The sequence below is a fragment of the Saccoglossus kowalevskii genome, chromosome 13 (genome assembly GCF_978046115.1).
Source record: "Saccoglossus kowalevskii chromosome 13, keSacKowa6.1, whole genome shotgun sequence".
NCBI classification, from domain to species: domain Eukaryota; kingdom Metazoa; phylum Hemichordata; class Enteropneusta; family Harrimaniidae; genus Saccoglossus; species Saccoglossus kowalevskii.
Genome location: NC_140653.1, coordinates 25,789,944 through 25,810,745, shown reverse-complemented (window position 1 = coordinate 25,810,745; position 20,802 = coordinate 25,789,944). Strand labels below are relative to the sequence as shown.

Sequence of the window (20,802 nt, the reverse complement as noted above, 5' to 3'; positions counted from 1 at the left end):
GTGTATATCCTGCCAATTTCCTGAGTCTAATGTGAAACGTTGGCACTGACTTTGACTTCCATTACTATGCAGTCATGCATCAAATTGCCCCATTCAGTCATAACTATGAATACTGTAAACGCTATTTTTCTATGACCTTCACATTATTCATTTCACCCGCATAACTGTCAAAACAATAACAATTGTTTATCTGTCAAGTCTGATAAATTTGAATGGCAGGGATTTACAAGTTATTATAACATGTGCAATGATGAATATCTACGCCACCCCTTCCCCACAGAATGAATTTTCCATATTTTTTGTGACTTTTTTTTAATTTGAATGCTACTTTTAGACAAAACAGATAGAATGTGACATTGTTTGATTAATTATGATTAAAAATAACTGACAATTCTTACTAATGACAAAATTCATTTTTTATCTAGAAAATCTCAGTGAAATCCAAGAAATTTACTTTCTCACTACCATACATCCACCTTTCAAGCAGTCAGCTTTGGAATGTACCGGGTATTATGTTACAGTAAGAGTACTAAGGGAACGATTAGTTCCAGACAAGTCTTCATATGCCTGCTGACAAAACCAAATTTTGAGCATCTAAAATCCACATTTTTTTAATATTTTTTTCTAACATTTTGACCAACATCAGTAATCAATTCTAAACATACATGTACGTCCAATTGATTCAAAATTTGAAAAAAAAAGTTAAAGAGAAATACATAAAAATAAGACACCCAAATTTTTGCGAGAAACAATCTGGTGCTTAAAAAGTTAACCAATCATCAATAGTCTTATGGGTGTAGGTATGAAAAGAAGACAATTAAAAAACATTTAAATGTTATAAATATGGGGAGAATTTGCATATATGGTGGGAGGTAAAACTGAGCATAAGCGTGCATACCTGTATTGTGTTTGACATACTTGTGTATATATTTTCAACACTCTGGTGCAGTGACATGGTAGCACCTGGTGGAGGGTCAGGTAATTTTAACGCCTCCAATAATCCTTCCAAAATTGAACTGCAGAGGGCGGTATTGTCAGCTGTGCTGATTGAAAATGGTTGCGGGAGAACTGATTCCATGAATGTTTTCATCTTCAGTATTGGGATTGCTTTCAACAGTACATGTAGTGAGGAAAACATCAGTTTTTGACAATCTATCTGGAATAATAAAAAATAGATACAAGATTTGATTGTGTGGCCTCCAATTTGATAATTTCTTTAATTTTTTACAGAGATATTAAAATAAAATGTTTGAAAAATTTTACTTTAAGTATCCACTATTTAATTTAAACCAAAGATGTTTTTACTGAGTAGAAAAATGTTGTATATATTGAAAAAAATTAAAATAACGTAAAAGTGATAATCACTCTATGTTAATTTGTTGTTGTGCTCATGATAGGTGGCTTCTGGAGTTCAAATCTTACCTGGCGTGAGAACACCAATGGGCTATACCTTGGTTATGTGACACAGATTCAATGTGGAAGTCAAAGCCACATTGGAACGAGACTTTGGGGCAACCTTTGGGGCAACTTTTGGGGCGACAGAGCCACAGGGTCTGGTTAAGACACCAGGAAAGCGCATTAACATTTCTACATCATTTATCGCAGGTCAACTCACCTGTAAACTATGAAACAAAGCTGGAGACAACCACGACTGAAGAAACAAAGATGCACTTGGAGACGATTGACACTGACAAATGGCTAATTGTAAACAGAGACAGTGAACTTGAGCACCTATAAAGAAATATAACACGCTTGCATTAGAACGGATTGTACAGAGACACTGAAAATAATAATTCATCACCCGAGTTGGCTTTGTTAATTTTTTTTGTATTTTGTTTATTAGCTGGCCTTTAAATATTAACCAGGCTTTTATCTCACAAGGTAAATATACATCTTTTTGTGAGCCTCCCAGACACACATATTCAGTTACAGCATCACTTTAATAGATTAATCACTTTCAAGACTTTTGAGTTCCTTCAAGTGTATGGATTAATTTGACAAGAATCACTCTAGAAAGAGCAATTAAATCCCATCTTTCACACAATGGATACATACATAAAAAAAAACGATGTCAAAAAATTAATTTTATGAAATAACAAAACATTTGATCCTAGAGAAATACATAATTAATTCACCATCACAATTTGATATGAATGACTGTAATCATCCGAGTCAGAACACATTATAATTTGATTAACACCTGAGCGGTGCCATTTTAACCCGACTGACGAAACAAAATGCCGTATTAAATTGCAAATGAACTGCAATGAGAACTGTATAAAAGATTAAATTAAGCACATATAGCAAATGAGTTTCACTGAAAAAGAAATTTTTAAAAAATTAGGTTAGAGACGAGTGATTACAAATTTGTAATCATAAAGTAAATGTCAATCTGTTTTGTGATTCTAAAGCGGTTCATTTGTCACGTTTATACTTAAAAGATATTTATAAATCCAGAGTCTGAAATTTGATTGGTTATTGGGTCTACAAATATGTTTTTACATTGAATTATGACAACTGTTGAAATACTTGAAAAAAGAGATTTAGAGGAAATATTCAAAAATTAATAACGTATTCATCAAATAAAGCCTGTCAGATAATGATATTAATGTCAGTTATAATCTTATAATTCCATACCATACATTTAAATTCCTCTGTAAGATTGCCATGGCAACCATGAATCTGCAGAGTTACCTAGCTACACCTATCAAACGACTAATTTTATTTCCCACCAAAATATATTCAGATAATTTCCCTAAAATCAAAGGTAATTTTGAACCTTAAGTTCAGAGTATGATATTTGTCAATGGTCGGATGAAATATTTCCAATTGTGATAAACTCTTTCACAGAAAATTTCAGAGATTTGATCTGTCAACTTGATGGATTAATTGTCACAATAATTGGATACAACAGTGAAAGAGACACTGACAGTCGCACACGCTATTTAATATGATGAAATTATATTATCATGGGTACATTGATGTAACTTTTCAAAACCAGAATTAATATTAACAAAATGTGTAATTTTTGATTCTTAGAACCAGGTAACCAGAATTTCATGTCTCTGATTGTTGCAAAATCATTGACAGTGAACATCAAAGATGAATTATAGAAACAGACATGTAACTAGAATGGCATGTGATAAATATTTCACTGATCCTGTGAAACCATGGAAACAAATTCGTATTTTGAAAGCGTCACAGAACAGTCATCACACTGCGATGCATTTATCATGGGTCCCATGCTAGGTATACAATGCGTCTGAATGTTTCTTGTATTGAACATGTGTTGCATGACGAATGCAGTGCTCAATGTGAGGGAAAAAACAATAAGATCTTGTTTCCATGGAAACAAATATGGCTACTGTAAAATCTGTATTAGAAACCGCGGCTTCTATTAAAATGGTACAATGCAACAGAGGGGATGCGGCTTCTATTAGAGCATCTACACATATGAGAAATGATGAATTTTTGGTTCTCAAACATTCAAAAAGAATGGGTGCGACTTCTATTAGGGATGCGGCTTCTAATACAGATTTTACGGTACTTGCTCTTTTTTTCTCTATAACTGAAATCTGATTGATATAATCAATAAATTATATAAAAATCAAGAAAACCTGGATACAAGAACATTTTTCAATAAGATATACACTAACAGTAATAAATCAAAATTCTTAAAATGAGAATTAACTAAATATACTCACCAAATTCCATTTTTGACAGGGCTGACAAAATAGCGGCCCAGTTAACAGGTGGCAGATTGACCTTAGAGTTGTTGACAACTGCAGCTATGGCAACTCGAACTAAATCTGGGGAGACTATTTCTGGCCCTTGTTTTCCAGCAGTGATGAGGAAATCCACAATAGCTCGTAATAAACTTGTATCAGGGAGGTAACTGTAGTTGGATGGCAATGATACATTGGTTTGGTGACAGGAAGTTATTGTGGTGTAGAGATAAGCCAGTGACCAAGCTGATGTGTTCCTTATAGTAATATCCTCATTGAATGTTAACGTCTGTGTAAGAAAATATCTGATTGTTGGTACTATATATCATACTGTCAGAATCTATGCATGTCACTGTTTCTCATACTCGGACAACCTATAAAATGTCACCTATATAAATCTCACCCGATATGGCGGTTATTTTCAAGAATTTCCAACATAATATATGTACAATTGATCATGCAATATTTAAGTAATCACATGCAATAGTTAAGCAATCACATGCAATAGTTAAGCAATCACATGCAATATTTAAGCAATCACATGCAATATATTTAAGCAATCACATGCAATATATTTAAGCAATCACATGCAATAGTTAAGCAATCACATGCAATAGTTAAGCAATCATATGCAATAGTTAAGCAATCACATGCAATAGTTTAGCAATCACATGCAATAGTTTAGCAATCACATGCAATAGTTTAGCAATCACATGCAATAGTTAAGCAATCACATGCAATATTTAAGCAATCACATGCAATATATTTAAGCAATCACATGCAATAGTTTAGCAATCACATGCAATATTTAAGCAATCACATGCAATATATTTAAGCAATCACATGCAATAGTTAAGCAATCACATGCAATAGTTAAGCAATCACATGCAATAGTTAAGCAATCACATGCAATAGTTAAGCAATCACATGCAATAGTTAAGCAATCACGTGCAATAGTTAAGCAAACACGTGCAATATTTAAGCAATCACATGCAATAGTTAAGCAATCACATGCAATAGTTAAGCAATCATATGCAATATTTAAGCAATCACATGCAATAGTTAAGCAATCACATGCAATATATTTAAGCAATCACATGCAATAGTTAAGCAATCACATGCAAGTTAAGCAATCACATGCAATATATTTAAGCAATCACATGCAATAGTTAAGCAATCACATGCAATAGTTAAGCAATCACATGCACTAGTTAAGCAATCACATGCAATAGTTAAGCAATCACATGCAATAGTTAAGCAATCACATGCAATATTTAAGCAATCACATGCAATAGTTAAGCAATCACATGCAATATATTAAGCAATCACATGCCATTGTTAAGCAATCACATGCAATATTTAAGCAATCACATGCAATAGTTAAGCAATCACATGCAATAGTTAAGCAATCACATGCAATATATTTAAGCAATCACATGCAATATATTTAAGCAATCACATGCACTATTTAAGCAATCACATGCAATAGTTAAGCAATCACATGCAATAGTTAAGCAATCACATGCAATATATTTAAGCAATCACATGCACTATTTAAGCAATCACATGCAATAGTTAAGCAATCACATGCAATATTTAAGCAATCACATGCAATAGTTAAGCAATCACATGCAATAGTTAAGCAATCACATGCAATAGTTAAGCAATCACATGCAATAGTTAAGCAATCATATGCAATTCTATTCAACAAAGCGAGTAAAATAAAATGAGATGATCGCTTGCTGATATCATCAAAGTAAAATATTGATGTGATATGCATAAAATTGTTTTCTTGATTTATTTAATAGTTCTAACTCTAAGAAACTGTCACATCAATAATTCACTAGATTAGTACTTGATTGACATTCATTGGAATATCACCTTTCACTAAATAAACCTGCCTATCTAGCAATGGTGAAGAATCTTTCCCTAAAATTCCTGTCTGCATGGCAACCGGATTCAGATATCTCACAAAATCAATTGGTCCTTGTCTCGAGGGGAATCTCTCCTAATAATTTCATAGAAAAATTCATCCACAACTTTTCAAGTTACTATAGTATCTGGCAATGGTGAAGAATCTTTCCAAACATTTTCTCCAACATAAAAGAATAATTACATAAAAATACATAAATATGTTCAATTTGCACATATTTATGTTGATGATGTTGATGTGAAAAATGATGGTGTTTAAATTATTTATAATAAAAACAATTGCTCTTTACGCATTTTCGAAATAATTCTAATCTTGTTATGACAAAACTCATTAAATGGACTGAATTATTCTATTAACCAAAATCATTTAAACACAAATTACAACAGTGATAACAAATTATCTATATAACAGTTTGCTTGCAAATAACATACTACGATGCATTTTACCTGTGTGAGTAACTTCACTAACTGATTCTGTCTTATCTGCGTCTCCGGAGTCATGGTCAATTCACCATCTGTGCGTATAAATGTTGTATCCATAGAAACCAGAGATGCTAGCCCACTGAGGATTGCACTTTGCTCCAAAGATGGACATTCATGCTGAACATAACAAGAAAGAGACAATCAGTAAAAGAGTGATAAAAACACTTTTTACTTTAACTATAAATCTACTGGGGTTTTAATAATAAAGACTGATCCAGTTCCTCGCTGTCGCACATCAACAAAAATATGAACAGCCATGTTTATTTTTCATACCCATAATGCCCTAGTTGTAATGTATATAGCGAACATCACATTAGTTATTAAATGTACATAATGCACTAAACATATGTCAATTGTCAGTTGACTCCACAAGTTATCAAGCTTTTAATTATAGAATAAATGTGCAATGAAGTATTCAAAATATAGGAATGGATGAAAATAAATGAAATTGAATCTTGTATCCTTGAACTCATCACATGCAATGTTTGATTGGATTTAGAAAAATGTTATGAAAACAATTTTGAGTGCCCTCATTTTTGAGCTCATCTTTGTCATAAATTTGATGAAACGTTTTGCTTAGTGAAAAATCATAATTTGTTAGCATTTTCAAATTTTAGTCAATTTTTTGTATTAAACTGTGTCAATCATTAAAGCAGATTGATCGACTGTAGCCTGAAATGCACATGTTCACATTCTACATATCAATTACTGTAGAATACTTTATTTTCGCTTGGAATATATTTTCGCTATTTTCGCTGAAGGGATGATTTTTTCCTATATTTCACATTAAACTCATCAGAAATCAGTGAAAATAAATTCTATACAAAACACCCAAAAAGCCTTTTCAGTGAAAATTAATTCCAGCGAAAATAAAGTATTCCACAGTAATGCTCTTCTGCATCGTCTTTACAGCATTACACTCTATACACAGTTCATAACATAAACATTGCTCACATAATAGTAACTATTATTATAGTACTTTAGAACAGACTTTTTTTATTCCTTGTTTCTCAAGTTTTTATAAAAGGCAATTTTTTTGAGGAGGGCGAAAAAAAATAAAATTAATTCTTTTTTTTTCATTAGATTTGTGTGATTCTCAAAGAATTGTAAGTGAGATCATTGATCATTGCCTGGTAGTGTTATTTTTCCCCATACATTTCGGTTATTTGTGGGAGTTTTTAATAGGCAGCAGTGTTTACAGACATCTCCATAATTGAACACATGTTAGTATATGCAGATACATTTTTGAATTCCAGATTTCCTTATAAACAATCGAAGACCATTATTTGAAGTATGGACTGGGCTGTAACAATGTACCAATAATGCAGACAGATGTTCATGCCACGCACAGTGACTCAAATTAGAAAAAATATCAGTCAACAAATATATTCATATTCACATTTAGAGGTGAAAGTACTTTTCAGGTAGACACTGACACTAACCTGTTTACTGATTCTTTCCATCCATTCAGTGAATATTTTGTTAATGATATCATTACTGCCACCATGTCCAGCGACACTCAAACCATTGCATAGGACACCCAGGGCAAATTTAAGACCAGGCACCTAATCAAATAATCATAGAAAGCTGAGAAATATAACTTTACTGAATGTACTTGACTGAACTGAAAATATACTTAGAATATCACCATGATTCAGCTAAATATCATCATGGTTTGAACTGAAGAATTGGTTAGTTAATCTAAATATCGTTTTGATTCAAAATGGATAATTTATATGGCTAAATAAACTAAGCTAAATATCACTAATAAGTTCTGAAATTAAATTTACTCATGGGTTCAAAACAAGCAACAATACCTGTGGGTATTCCTTACAATAGGCAGTGATCTTCTCTAAAACTACAATGCTAACATCGGAGGAAACAAACCCACTACTGTAGGCAGATGCTGTTAAACAGGCCAATGACATGCATAACATCTGCAACAAAACACATGCACAAAACACAAATAAAAAAAAGGCAACAACTATGATCACAAAAAATACAAATAATTTCCATGTACTTTTACTGATCATTATTTAAATTGGAAGGGGTATATACACATTTTTTCGTTTAAATTATGCAAAATTATTTCAGACTCAAAAGAGATTACTGTACACTTGAAATAGTGGGAAAAAAAACACTGAGACGCAATTACTGACTGATCTTTGTAAGGGTTCATCAGATTATACCCGGCATTATTATGACAAGGTATCTGTTATATTCACTCTGCATCTGAAATCCGATCCTGTCTGACAGCTTTTTTAAATTGAGATTTGAAAAAAAAATGAGGCGACCTTATTAAACTCTTCATCTCGACTAGCACATGAGACAGCTGATGCCCTGTAAAACAATTTTTCCTGACACAAGAGGGCAGCCTTGAAAAAAAAAACTCAGAAAAATGAATATTCAGGGCGGGGAGGGGGGGGGGGTCTTATGTGAATCACAATATTATTAGCCCCAAAATAAAAGGTTTTGCTTCTTCTATGATAGAATGAGAAAATTTTGTCTTTTAGATCCAAATCAACATTAAATAAATGCATTGGCATCATTTAATAAATGTTAAACATTAAACATTTATGATTTGCCATGGTATTGAATAATCTAAAACAAGTCATGTCTTGACATGAAATAAAATTTAATGCATCATTTATTACAAAGTTATAAAGTTTGAATGTATGCCAGAGACAAGGCACTAGAACAGCATCTGCATTGGGCTATTATCTTTCTGTTAAATATTTGTTCACTCCAAGTACCAGGATGATGCCAAACGCTGACTAAAAAAATTAAAACTGTGCTACCACATCACTTTTCCCCTGAGATAAGTAGCAACTTTTTTTTTTTGGCCTTATCAAAAGCCATTCTCACAATCTCAAACTAATGTGTCCAGTCAGAATATACACACTGATGGGTTATCAGTCCGCTACCAGTATTAAACTAACAGCCCCACTTGTACAGGACAAACACGCTAATTGCTGTACCACACCGGGGTGATATATACTATGATGTCATATAAACTGGTCAATGGCTTTTGATTTAATCTAATTTTGATTAATTGTAATGCTGATAAGTGAAATCCAACAATATAACTCCATCATCGTTTCACTAGAAAGTTCTGCGAAATTAAAACCCAGTAAATATGAACAAATATGAAAATAGTGAAATTAAAAAAACAGAGAAAATAAATGATTTAACAGTAAATACAAATGGTTTGCAAAATCAGTATGCAAATGAAGCTGCGATTACCTGCAATGTTGTTCCTGATTTCTGTGTGTCATCCAACCCATCTAAAGCTGCTAATAACTTAGAATGGATGGAAGTGACGTGTACCCGATTTTCTATGTTGCCGAGGCCACACATTGAGGATAAAGCTAATCCAAGACCCAATCTACAGCCGTTAACATTCTCCATTCCAGCATCTAAGCTACATTTCTCTAGATTATCTAGAGCCTTCATGGTTGCCATGGTGCCCTGACATAAGAAATACATCAAGACATTAGATGCAATACAAATATACAGTAAAATGGTATAAACCAAACTCTGGAAATCAGTCCAAACTGAAAACAATTGTACTATAAAAATCAAAGTAAAAGTCTGTAAAACTCCCATGTAAATACAAAATATGCATTCATTGTTGTTTTATAAATTCATATCTAGGAAATTAAAATTCCCAACAGTAAGTAAAAAAAGCAATGGCATATTACAGGTTAGGATCATTAACCCACAGAGGTTCAGCACCAATGAATAACAAATTTCATTAAAATTCGTTCTGAAGTTTACAAGATTTTGCTTTATAGACAGACTGTAATGAGATAGTATGCAAATTAGCTACTTAATATGCACAGACATATTATGTCTGTGTATTACCCAAATGCACACACAGGAGGTAAAAACACCTCAGTACACAAATAACTAAATACATTTTTGGCCATTTTGGTGTTTGATTTAGACATAAAAATGTTGTACCCAACATTTTTTTATTTCCATGTTGTTATTGTTTTTGGCTATACTGAGGTAAAAAAAAAAAAGTGATAATTTAAAATGTGACTTTTGATTTAACACTCAGACTGAATTAAAATATTCTGAATGACAGAATAATAACAATTTGAAGATGACAATCGTTTATATTTAGAAAAACTACCATCTGTTAAACACAGTGTTCAATTTCGTTCATGAATAGCACTGTCACAATGTCAAAATTTTACTAAAAATAAAACTAATGTAACCATAGTACTTTGCTCAGAGCATAAAAGACATGAAGTAATGACAATGTGCTCAGCTGATAAAAACAATTTCATCTCCAACGATGTTACTTCACTAAGGCTTTTCAGTGTTAATCCTGAAGTGTATTAAATCCCAAGAACGTTTATTGACCTTGATAAATCATTTCAACTCCAAAAATCTTTCCACGGCAGAATACACTTGTCACTCTTATAATTTCTGTTTACTTGTTCGTTTGTCCAAATTGAACATCTTCATAAAATATTAATCACATGACGTTATTTGTGAAAGATGCTATAGAAATATGATTTGCTTTGAAATAATTATTTGACCTGTGTGAGAATCTTATGTGCAAGTTGTCATAGCGAATTACCATGAAAATGTAAATACATATAGGGAAAACTCATTTGATAGGAATACCTCGTTTCCTGTCACTTCACTGAAGTGTTCGGCATTAAGCTGACTCAGCAACATCCCTAAACCTAAACCACAGTGAAACTGAAACACTGGTGAATCATCCGCAGACGACTGTCCCGGCAACCCAGCCGATAATACATCCATCATCTGATAGACTCTTTCAGTATCCATAGTAACCAGCCAGGGAGCAATCTGGGACAAAGCGACCGCAGCTCCAGCTCTTGCTAGAAGACTTGACGTCATGGTATTACGACTGGATCTCTAGAGTGAAGAAAGGAAATAGGAGTGTAAGATGTCTTAAAGAAATCCATTGCTTTCCAGAAAGGTCTCATTATCCTGATCTCCAATTCTGCTACAGGCATTAAACACAGAAAAAATGAATCTGATATTTTCAGAAGTATCGGTACATAGAACGCCTAAATCTATTATTTCAGAGAAATTATAAGCCCAAAACCCGCACACTGTGATTGAATGATAACTTTTACAAGCAAAAGCAATTAGGGTAATCTTAATTTTTTAAATGAAACAGATTATTTTTAAAAACTAATATCGACTGAATTTTGTATAATAACTGTATTTGCTTTATTAAAAGCACATCACTATATTCTTAAAATATTATTAATTTTGACCATAGAAATAGTTTGTAATTTACATATAAGCTTATTCTCCACTAATAGAGAAAATACAGTATACCATATTTGCTCATGTATTTATGTATGCTGAATCATTAAAAAGAAATAAACAATAAAAAAACACTTTAGTGATTTACATAAGCATATATGGTATTTGTTCTATTAGTAGTGCATGGATTTAAGTACAGAGATGTATGTCTAGCACATAGTAAATAAATGCAATAATTAGAGCGCTTCTATTAGAGATCAAAATTCTCTTTTGTATCAATGAATGGAAACATTATTTGTTTTGGGTAAATGAAATAAAATGATTTGCAATAGATCATTTTCTGCTCACTGCGAGATCCCGCGTTATGCTTGAAATCGAATGTAAAAACAGAACAAACAAGGGTCATAGTGTCATAGTCGCGACAAACATATGACAAACGTGAAAGTATTTTGGGGGATATTTCCATGTGCTGTACACATTTGATGATGGTCAATTACAATGAAGTGAGCGTCTTCAAACACAATATTCCCCTGTCAAAGATTGGCCTTTCGATGTGAGCTACGAAATAAAGAATTTCGAGTTTAAAATGAAATCATTTGATTTTTGTGGCTGATGTTTGGCGTGTGTCTTTCACACAACTCGTGACATCTCGCAGTTGAGCAGAAAATCACCTATTGGTACACAGGAATTTTGTTTTGATGATAATTTGTTTGCCAATGCCACAACGTGTCTTTATTTATTCACAATTGATACAAGTGATGTAAGTGAACTTCCACTTGTAGGTGGGTGAAAGGTCATAAAAATTTACGACAACACAAATTTATACACTCACCTGTTGACACATGATAAAAACTCGTCCCTTTGGTGCAACATTTCCATCAAGTACAGTTATCAAAGTATCTGTAACCATGGCCAACCACTGACTCTGATTTGTATGTTCTGGTGCTAGTTTATGTGCAGCATCAGTCTCTGATTGACCAATACTAGCTGCATGTTTGGCCATCACAACAGCCAATCCAGCCAGAGCCATTACAGAGTTAGATTGAGTAGTGGGGTTGCCTCTAAAAACAGGGAAAAAAACACTTTATTAGTGACTGTATAACATGCTGTAAACAGAAAATGTTCACAATGACACTGGAAAACCAGTGGACATTTTATTTGGACATTTTATCTGGAATTACAGTGACTATCTCAAGATATCTATTTTTAATATATCATCTTCTTCAGCTAAAACAGTATCATTTGAACACAGATTTTTTGCTTTTATTTTTGTCATAAAAACATATGGGAATGCGATTTTAGTTTTCCATATGGAAATTCGACATATACACTGTATTTATCACAAGCTGGAAAAAAAAAGAGAGTATAACACCACACTTGCAATCTAAAATTAATGGTCCACACCAGAAATTCAAAGCACATGTGCATTTGATTCATTTGTTTTTTCATTAAATAAATACTGTTTTGCAATTCAAATTTATCAGATTGCATTGTTAATTAATTTAATTTGTGCTGTCTTTATTCATGTATGCCAACAAATAATATCAGAGAATGGGATACTTTTTGTGAAAGACGCCTGTTCAAATCTTAAATCACTTTTATTCATGATTTGCCTAATCACGATACGCAAACAGTCACATTATTAATTTTATTTGAATCAAACCTAAACAAACGTAATTTCACAAATGAACACCAGAGGGCGATATTCACCACCTTCGAGAAAAGTGACAAAACCTCTTTCTTACTCACTTAGCAGAAGACTTGAGTTGGTCAGTGATTTTATCACGAACCCACAGCCATATTGTCGTCTGTTTGATTTTCAAATCTTCCTCACTATACTCTGTGTGCTTGTGGCTTTGTTGCATCTCTAATTCAGCTCTTCTACCCTATATGGAAGATTGTAAAAATTCTACTATGCAAGAAAATATTATAACTGCATTCTTTGGGCGGAGCTACATCACAGAATGTTCTATGTTGCTTGGATTTTGTTAAAATTCACAATTAGAAAATTAGATCAATAAGTAAAACAGAACAAAAGTAAAAAAAAATACAAGAAATGTAAAATTGAGTGATTATTTTGGGGCAGCTGGTGGTTTTTTTCAGTGTAATATCTCTGCGGTTAAAGCAGTTAAAAATGTTTTTTGCATAGTCAGTGATTTCTTTGTTGTCGGTATGTATGTATGACATGAGACAAAAACAAAAATGGTTGTACCACAGTACATCAGCGGTGCACAATATCGACTTAGAGGATGCTCTGAGGAAAGTTTAACCCTAGGAATGCCAAATTTTTTAGAGGGAAAATTATGAATATTTTTGGTGATGGTTTTATGGTCCTATAGAGCAAGAGTTCTAGTTATATTTCTCATTGATATATTGATAAATTAGTTAAAATATTCAAAATGACAGCACAGGTCAAACTCGAAACTCAAATGCTGAGAAAGCAATCTTTTTTTACCTCAAGCATTGCGGCAAACAACCCATGCATGAACGATGTCCAAGTCTGTGGCATCAACATTGTACGTAACCATTCTGCAGGCTGAACGGGAACCTATAAATACACAGCGTCACACATAAAACAAATACATTTCAGAAAATCATCAAGAAATAAACATTCATATTCATTAACACTTACCTCATTCAATAAGACGTTCAGCATCTGTTGATAAGAACGTCCAAAGCTAACAAGGTGACGTCTTGCTGGTTTTCCATCTCTGCCAACATCCAATGTTGGGTCGTAGCATAACAATAGAGCAGCTAAAAAAAAATAACAAATAAACATTTGTATACTTTTTATTTATATATTCATAAATTAACCTTTTGAAAGTTTTAATTTTTCCCACCAAAATTTTACACATTTTTTTGTATTTTTTCGTCAATTTTCGGGGTAATTTAGAACCAAATGGGTAAAATTCTCCAATGCCGACATGTCTCAATCAGGATTATTTGAAAAATGCTGCAGGCTGATTCGATAAAAGGTGATAAAATTCAACTTCGCAGTTTAAAAAAAAAAAAATGACATATTTCCTGAAAGTAAATTCATCATCATTTTTCGTACCACATCTAAACATAATGCAATCTTACCAGCCAGCCCTTGCTTTAAGCTGGGTAGCCTGTTTTTCTCATACTGTTTTTCCATCAGTGAAGGAATACTAATGACAGCTCGATTTTGATTGGCTGCTTTGTTCTGTCCCTTCATAGCTGAGTGATGAATACCTCGTGGCATCGCTTTGATTTCCTGTGCAACTAGCGATGTCAGGAACATCTCAAAGTCTATAACATATTAACAGAGATACATGAATGAATTCATAGCAAACTTTAAAAACTAACAATATTTACCCATAATGCACTCCTAGGTGAGATGAGTGAACTTGGGAAAAAAAGAAAATATTGGTTGAAGAGTTCAAACACCAATGTAAGAGCAGTCCATTCTAAGGGTTATAGTGTTCCACAAGCTTAATACGAATCCAAAACCAATTGTCACAGATTTGATCACTTCCAGGAAAGACTTTTGTGAAATTAATCTTGATCAAGGGCCATTGATGTGTATTAAGCTGTGATAGCATATTTAACTACACAAAGTAACAAATCAAGCTGTATATTACTAGTAGTGTTCATGCACAGCTACTTTGCACGGGCTAAGAAGTCAAATACTTTAGCCCATGCTAAAAAAAATGTGCGTGAATGCTTACCACTGGCTGAGAAATTCCAAGTACAGATTGATTCTGGCCCGTTTTTAAAACTCGGTCCTGATCCTTAGCACAACAAAGCACGCATGAATGTTTAGCTCGGGCTAAGCCCCCAAAATGCCATTGGATTCAATATTCATTTGAAAGATTTACTATAATTATATTCATAAATATTTATTTCGGCAAGCCATTTCAGAAAAATCAATGCGAACACACATAGAGAGATTGTTCTCAAGAAAAATTAACTGACGATGAGACTCTGTGCTAGCTACTTCCTTCCTGGTATTCTGCAATCTGCACTTTCTGAATTTGCTTTGTTATTGTTTTACCTTCTTAGTTACTGTACTATTAATCATAGTTAAAATGACTGAAGATTTTTGTATATTATTATTAACAAGTTTGGCCATTCCTTAGCCTGTGCTTGTGCGTGAGCCTATCTTATATGCAAACATGTGTAGCATGAATACTACTATTGTTTCAGTGGGGAGGGTATCATAATCATACCAATTTGGTTTTGAGTGTGTCGAGAAGCTCCATTGTCATAATATTTTCGATCAAGGTTACTGGTATATATTCTGTACATGAGCTATGATATGACACTCACTTTTCAGTATATCACGGTGAACTTGACACATCAATTTAACATAACTTTCTCCAGGGATATCAAGATCTTCCAATTCTTCCTCTTCATCCCTATCATCCTCATATTCTCTCCTATTGGCTTTTATCCTCAGCTTGACTTCTTTACTCAGCTAGCAAATGAACGTAAAGTACTCCAGTAACACGAAAACAATTTTGGGAATTATTTTTGGGATATCACAGACATTATATTGTGAAATAGCCAGAACATTTTTGGGTTATGCAGGAAAAAATGCCAGGATGTACCTGTGACCTTTGGAGACACAACAAATTGCAATGACAACTCCTTTGATAGCTGTGTGTGCAGGTCTGTGATTATGGAGGTTCTTGTTTTCATTAGGACCTTGTCGGTACTCCACACAGCCCAGTGAACATCCATCCAGGCATTTTCAAAAACTCTGATGTGTTTATTTTAGGATTAATTTGTTCCTCACTTTACTTTAACTAATGCTCTACTGTCGCGTACTGTCAAGATGGCTGCTATGCATTGTTGACAGTAGCAGATCTGACAATAAAGCATATATTTTTCAAAATAGACAATCATTAAAGCGAATGTCTGAGAAACGATCAATGCAATTTATTGGTGAAGAAAGGTAGGGATTTCCCATGCCACGTCTGATGATGTGGTGTTTTGGAAAACCTTAATAACCACTGACATGGCTGTGCTGGCATGCAACCAAGTCCCAATGTAAATACCACCCCTAAAACAGCCATGTACATAGGGCTAACATGATATATGACATTTAGAGGTCAGGAGGATATTACCATGACATCTGACCTTTTGGGTCACAAACAATTGACATGTGTGACCTTTAGAGGTCATGGGGTTATTAACATGATATCTGACTTTTTGAGTTGCAAAGAATTGAAATGTGTGACGTTTAGAGGTCAGGGCGATATTAACATGATATCTGACATTTTGGGTCACAAAGAATTGACATGTTCTATGACCTTTAGAGGTCAGGGGATATTAACATGACATCTGACCCTTTGGGTCATGAACAACAGGAAAAACTGCCATATTTACATCATTCAGAGGTCAATGAGTATAACTTACATTTTCTGGTAAATCATCCAATCTAAACTCTTGTTCATCAAAATTAGCCAGGGCCTTATAAGCAGCTCCACTTATAGACGGGTCATAACTCTTAGCATATGACCACAGGATAGTAACAATATCATCACGAAATTCCTGAAAGTAAAGATAAAGACAATTTTTCACAATTATTTGTTGATTCCCATTCATTTTTTAATCATATCAAAAGCATTACATAATCTAATGATTAATTCATGAGAATAAAAACATCAAATAAGGTGATTGGTGCACTTTAAATAATTTATTCATAAATATGTATACAATCCAAACACTGCATTCATGTGTGTGACTTAGCCTTTAAATCTGAAACTGTACATGGCCAGATGATTGCATGGCTTGTATCAACATACCTCATACTCGTCAGTTTCAACGTTCAATACAGGTACCAATGAAAATAGTTTACACACTTTCCTGTTAACCACTTTCCTGGGAGAAAAAAAAAAATAATTGCCACAATTAAAGCAGATGCAAAAATGACATAATACACTGAAACTTAGAATCAGTGAATGAAGGTACTGGCATTTTTGTTGATTTCACTGTGAAAAGTATTTCTTGATAAGAACACTCACGTAATTGTTATATACAGTGCATTTCGAGCTATACTGTGACGTTATCAACAGTGAAATTGCCAGCTTTTTTGCTTGGACAGCTCACTTGTACATTTTTATTTTATTTTATCTTTCTGTCACAGCCCACAACAAAATATCAAGTTTTATCTGATTCATCACTTAGAATTACCGCTTGTCTTTATTTAGTTTGCGAGATAATGCATTCCATGTGGTTCGGATATCCACTACTTCTGATTTGCATAAAGCGTGGAGAGAATCTAATGCTAGCGCTGCTATGCTTTCTTCATGGTCTGCAGAGCATTCATTGAGAAACCATGACACGGTGGATAGCATATCGGCTCCATGTTGGAATGGTCTAGGTAAAATGAAATTAATTATAGTGTAATCCATGCAAGTGTATGTATGCGATCTATTGGTATTGAGGATTTGTGAAAGAAATTCAGAATTAAATTAATGAGATTTATTCAGATTTATCCTGGCCAAACTATAAACATTAAAATTGTAAATTTTATTCAGATTACTGGCTAAACTATACAAGTTAAAAGTGTAAGTTTTTATTCAGATTACTGGCCAAACTGCACATGCTAGAATTGTAAGTTTTTATTCAGATTCCTGTCCAAACCGTACACATTAAAATTGTAAGATTTTATTCAGATTCCTGGGCAAACTGTACATGCTAATATTATAAGTTTTTATTCAGATTCCTATCCAAACTATACACATTAAAATTATAAGCTTTTGATCAGATTCCTGGCCAAACTGCACATATTAAAATTGTAACGACACAACATGTCATTGAAACAAGATCACTAAACAACTTCAACTTTGATTTTGACCTAAATAGTAATGTAGTCCACTTTTTGAGCTGATGCTAAAGTTCACCACTACTGACCCGACATAAAAACAGCTGACATTTGTTCTTATTGATATTTACCCAAATTTTAGCGAGCTCATACAACTCATGCGATGAACATTCCATGAAATCATTTTCTTTACAATGTGAGATCCTGTGTTATGTGTGAAATCGAACGTAAAAACATGACAAAGGTCATAGCGTTGTATTGATGTCAAAATATCTTGTGGGATTCAAACGCGAAAATAAATTTCGGAATGTATTTCCACGCTTAATAATGTGCTATACACATATGATGAAGATCAATTTGGATGAAGTAAGGTTATCTCAATGCCATATTTTACCTTCAGAAAAATTGGCATTGAACTTTAAAAAAAAAATGTTAAGTTTAAAATCAATTTGTTTGATTTTTGTGACTCATTCAGTCTGTGCCTTTTTTACATTATACAAGCTTGTGCAGTGAACGAAAAATCAACAATTTTCATCATAGAATTTTTTGCACATACTGTATACGTATTATACAAACACAATAAATGGGGCATTATGATAACCATGTTGCTAAATAAAACATAAATCTGTATGTTTACAATACTTATTCACAGCCACAAATAACACACTTATTCTCAGACAGACATTCGTGTATTTTTTACCACCTGGAACATCACAGTGAAAACAAAGGCCAAAAACTCTAAGAAAACTGTACTTTGGGATAGTTGTTGCGACTCTCCTGAACAGTGTAACAAGATTGCCCCTACATATGCAATAAATTTGGCTGCTCAGGATTACTTCAAAGTTTAGTTTGTGTTGTTTCCTTGATTTCAACTGTTTTCATCAGCTCTTCAACCGGCGTTCCACAGCAGCTCGCACAGAGCTAATAGAAATACAGGGTACTGTGGTGCACGCCTTAGCAATTACCATAGAACATTTTATAACGTAGCTCCACCCACAGGATAGACGGAATTTAGGCGAGGGTTCTCCGAACCCGCCTATTCACATAGTTCATACCCACCATAGACTCCGGTCAGTCAAAATGATTATTTTGAACTGTAGGCATTAATCAGCGATTCTGCCGGTGACGGAGAGATAGAATCTAGGTCAGGGGAAGCCCCATGACCTCAAGATTCTTTTACCCCTTACATCACGAACCCACGTGACCAAGGCCACATGGCAACGCCATAGGTAGCCGTCCATCACTCTGGTTCCTTTCTCTCCGCCTCGAGGACTTAGACCAACGCGACGGAAAGAGTGGGGAGGTTGGGGGGGGACCCGGAGTCTATGGTGGGTATGAACTATCTGAATAGACGGGTTCGGAGAACCCTCGCCTAAATTCACTACGTTCAATTACCCACCATAGACTCCGGTCAGTCAAAATGACTATTTTGAACAGTAGGCAGAGTCAGACACCAATAGGTGGTGAGTTTTCCGAGCAAACAGAAAAAAAAGGAGAATGTTGAAAGACTTTTCCCCAGTCTGGGATGAAAAAAAAACACAAAAACCTAAGTTAAGACCCAAGAAAGGTGGTGTCTTACCTTGCCTGTGCTGTTCCCGAAGCAAGAAGCCAATGCTGCTGTGGTGACAGGGTTCGGTGTGCCCAAGAAAGCTAGACCCAAGCGGAATTCGGGGGTGATAAGCTTGAAGTAGGACCGAAACAGTTCGCATGAGGGCGTAGGTTGACAGAAGCGAAACCTGGGAGCTTCCAGGAAGTGCTAGTGGAACAGACAATCTGCCCGCAAAAATGCCGAGACTGACTTATCGCCTATGCGCAGAGGCTCCTGCGGTCGTTCGGGCTGGGTCAGCAAACAAGGCCTGACCCGCTACGACGGGGCCTAACCTGAAGAGACCCTGCTCAATAGATTGGGTGTCTCTTAGGTAGTAGTTGATGAAGACGTTCTGCGTTCTCCAGAAGCCTGCCCACAGAATGTGTTTGAGGGGGGCACCTGACGCTAGCGCTAGTGAGTTAGCAATCGCACGGACCTCATGTTCTCGTTCTTGGTGTCTCTGCAAGGTCTGTGTTGAGGAGGATAGTGTATTATAGCCCTCCAGTACAGTCGCAGTAATCCACCTGGAGACGGAAGTCGGGGAAGCCGGCTTATCCTGTTTGCCAGGGCCGTAACACAAAAACATGTATTTGATTCCCCGTCTATAAAACCTGGTATGGATCTCGTAGCAACTCAGCGCTCGGACCGGGCAGAGAAGCAATTCCTCCTGATCCTCCGGACCGACAATATTTGCCAGCCGGAGGATGACAATCGGTTGAGGATCGTGTCCTGGGATTTGGTTCTTGGCGAGACACCCGATTCGTGTCTTTAGTACAACTTGATCGTCCATAAAAGCGGCACAACCGTCCGCAAAGGACAGTGCGCGCCTAGCTCTGACCGGCGCCTACCTGAGGCGAGGGCCAGTAGGAAGACTATTTTCCACGTCAAAAATTTGAGTGGTGCTGATTGGAGAGGCTCAAAGGGTGGTCTGCTTAGAGCAGACAACACAGCCGACGAGTCCCAGTTGGGCGGCTCCCTTGTATGGGGTCTTGGCATCTGGAAAGCAGTAAATAGTCTCCTAATAA

At 34.8% G+C, this 20,802-nt stretch overlaps 1 protein-coding gene across 1 annotated transcript in view; it reads right to left on the bottom strand.

Annotated features, from left to right (window-relative positions):
• The window catches only part of LOC102806825 (focadhesin-like), a 56,058-nt gene that overhangs the window by 15,762 nt on the left and 19,494 nt on the right, over positions 1 to 20,802 (bottom strand). Inside the window, exons 10-26 of the mRNA XM_085507378.1 lie at positions 17,556 to 17,741; positions 17,168 to 17,243; positions 16,779 to 16,913; positions 15,687 to 15,834; positions 14,478 to 14,666; positions 14,029 to 14,150; positions 13,852 to 13,944; positions 13,146 to 13,282; positions 12,229 to 12,457; positions 10,779 to 11,036; positions 9,384 to 9,608; positions 7,958 to 8,077; positions 7,583 to 7,705; positions 6,105 to 6,257; positions 3,705 to 4,014; positions 1,616 to 1,731; positions 899 to 1,156 (exon numbers count right to left, since the gene is read on the bottom strand). Of these exons, the coding sequence (XP_085363504.1) occupies positions 899 to 1,156; positions 1,616 to 1,731; positions 3,705 to 4,014; positions 6,105 to 6,257; positions 7,583 to 7,705; positions 7,958 to 8,077; positions 9,384 to 9,608; positions 10,779 to 11,036; positions 12,229 to 12,457; positions 13,146 to 13,282; positions 13,852 to 13,944; positions 14,029 to 14,150; positions 14,478 to 14,666; positions 15,687 to 15,834; positions 16,779 to 16,913; positions 17,168 to 17,243; positions 17,556 to 17,741 (2,878 nt within the window). The remainder of the gene's footprint in view (positions 1 to 898; positions 1,157 to 1,615; positions 1,732 to 3,704; positions 4,015 to 6,104; positions 6,258 to 7,582; positions 7,706 to 7,957; positions 8,078 to 9,383; positions 9,609 to 10,778; positions 11,037 to 12,228; positions 12,458 to 13,145; positions 13,283 to 13,851; positions 13,945 to 14,028; positions 14,151 to 14,477; positions 14,667 to 15,686; positions 15,835 to 16,778; positions 16,914 to 17,167; positions 17,244 to 17,555; positions 17,742 to 20,802) is intronic.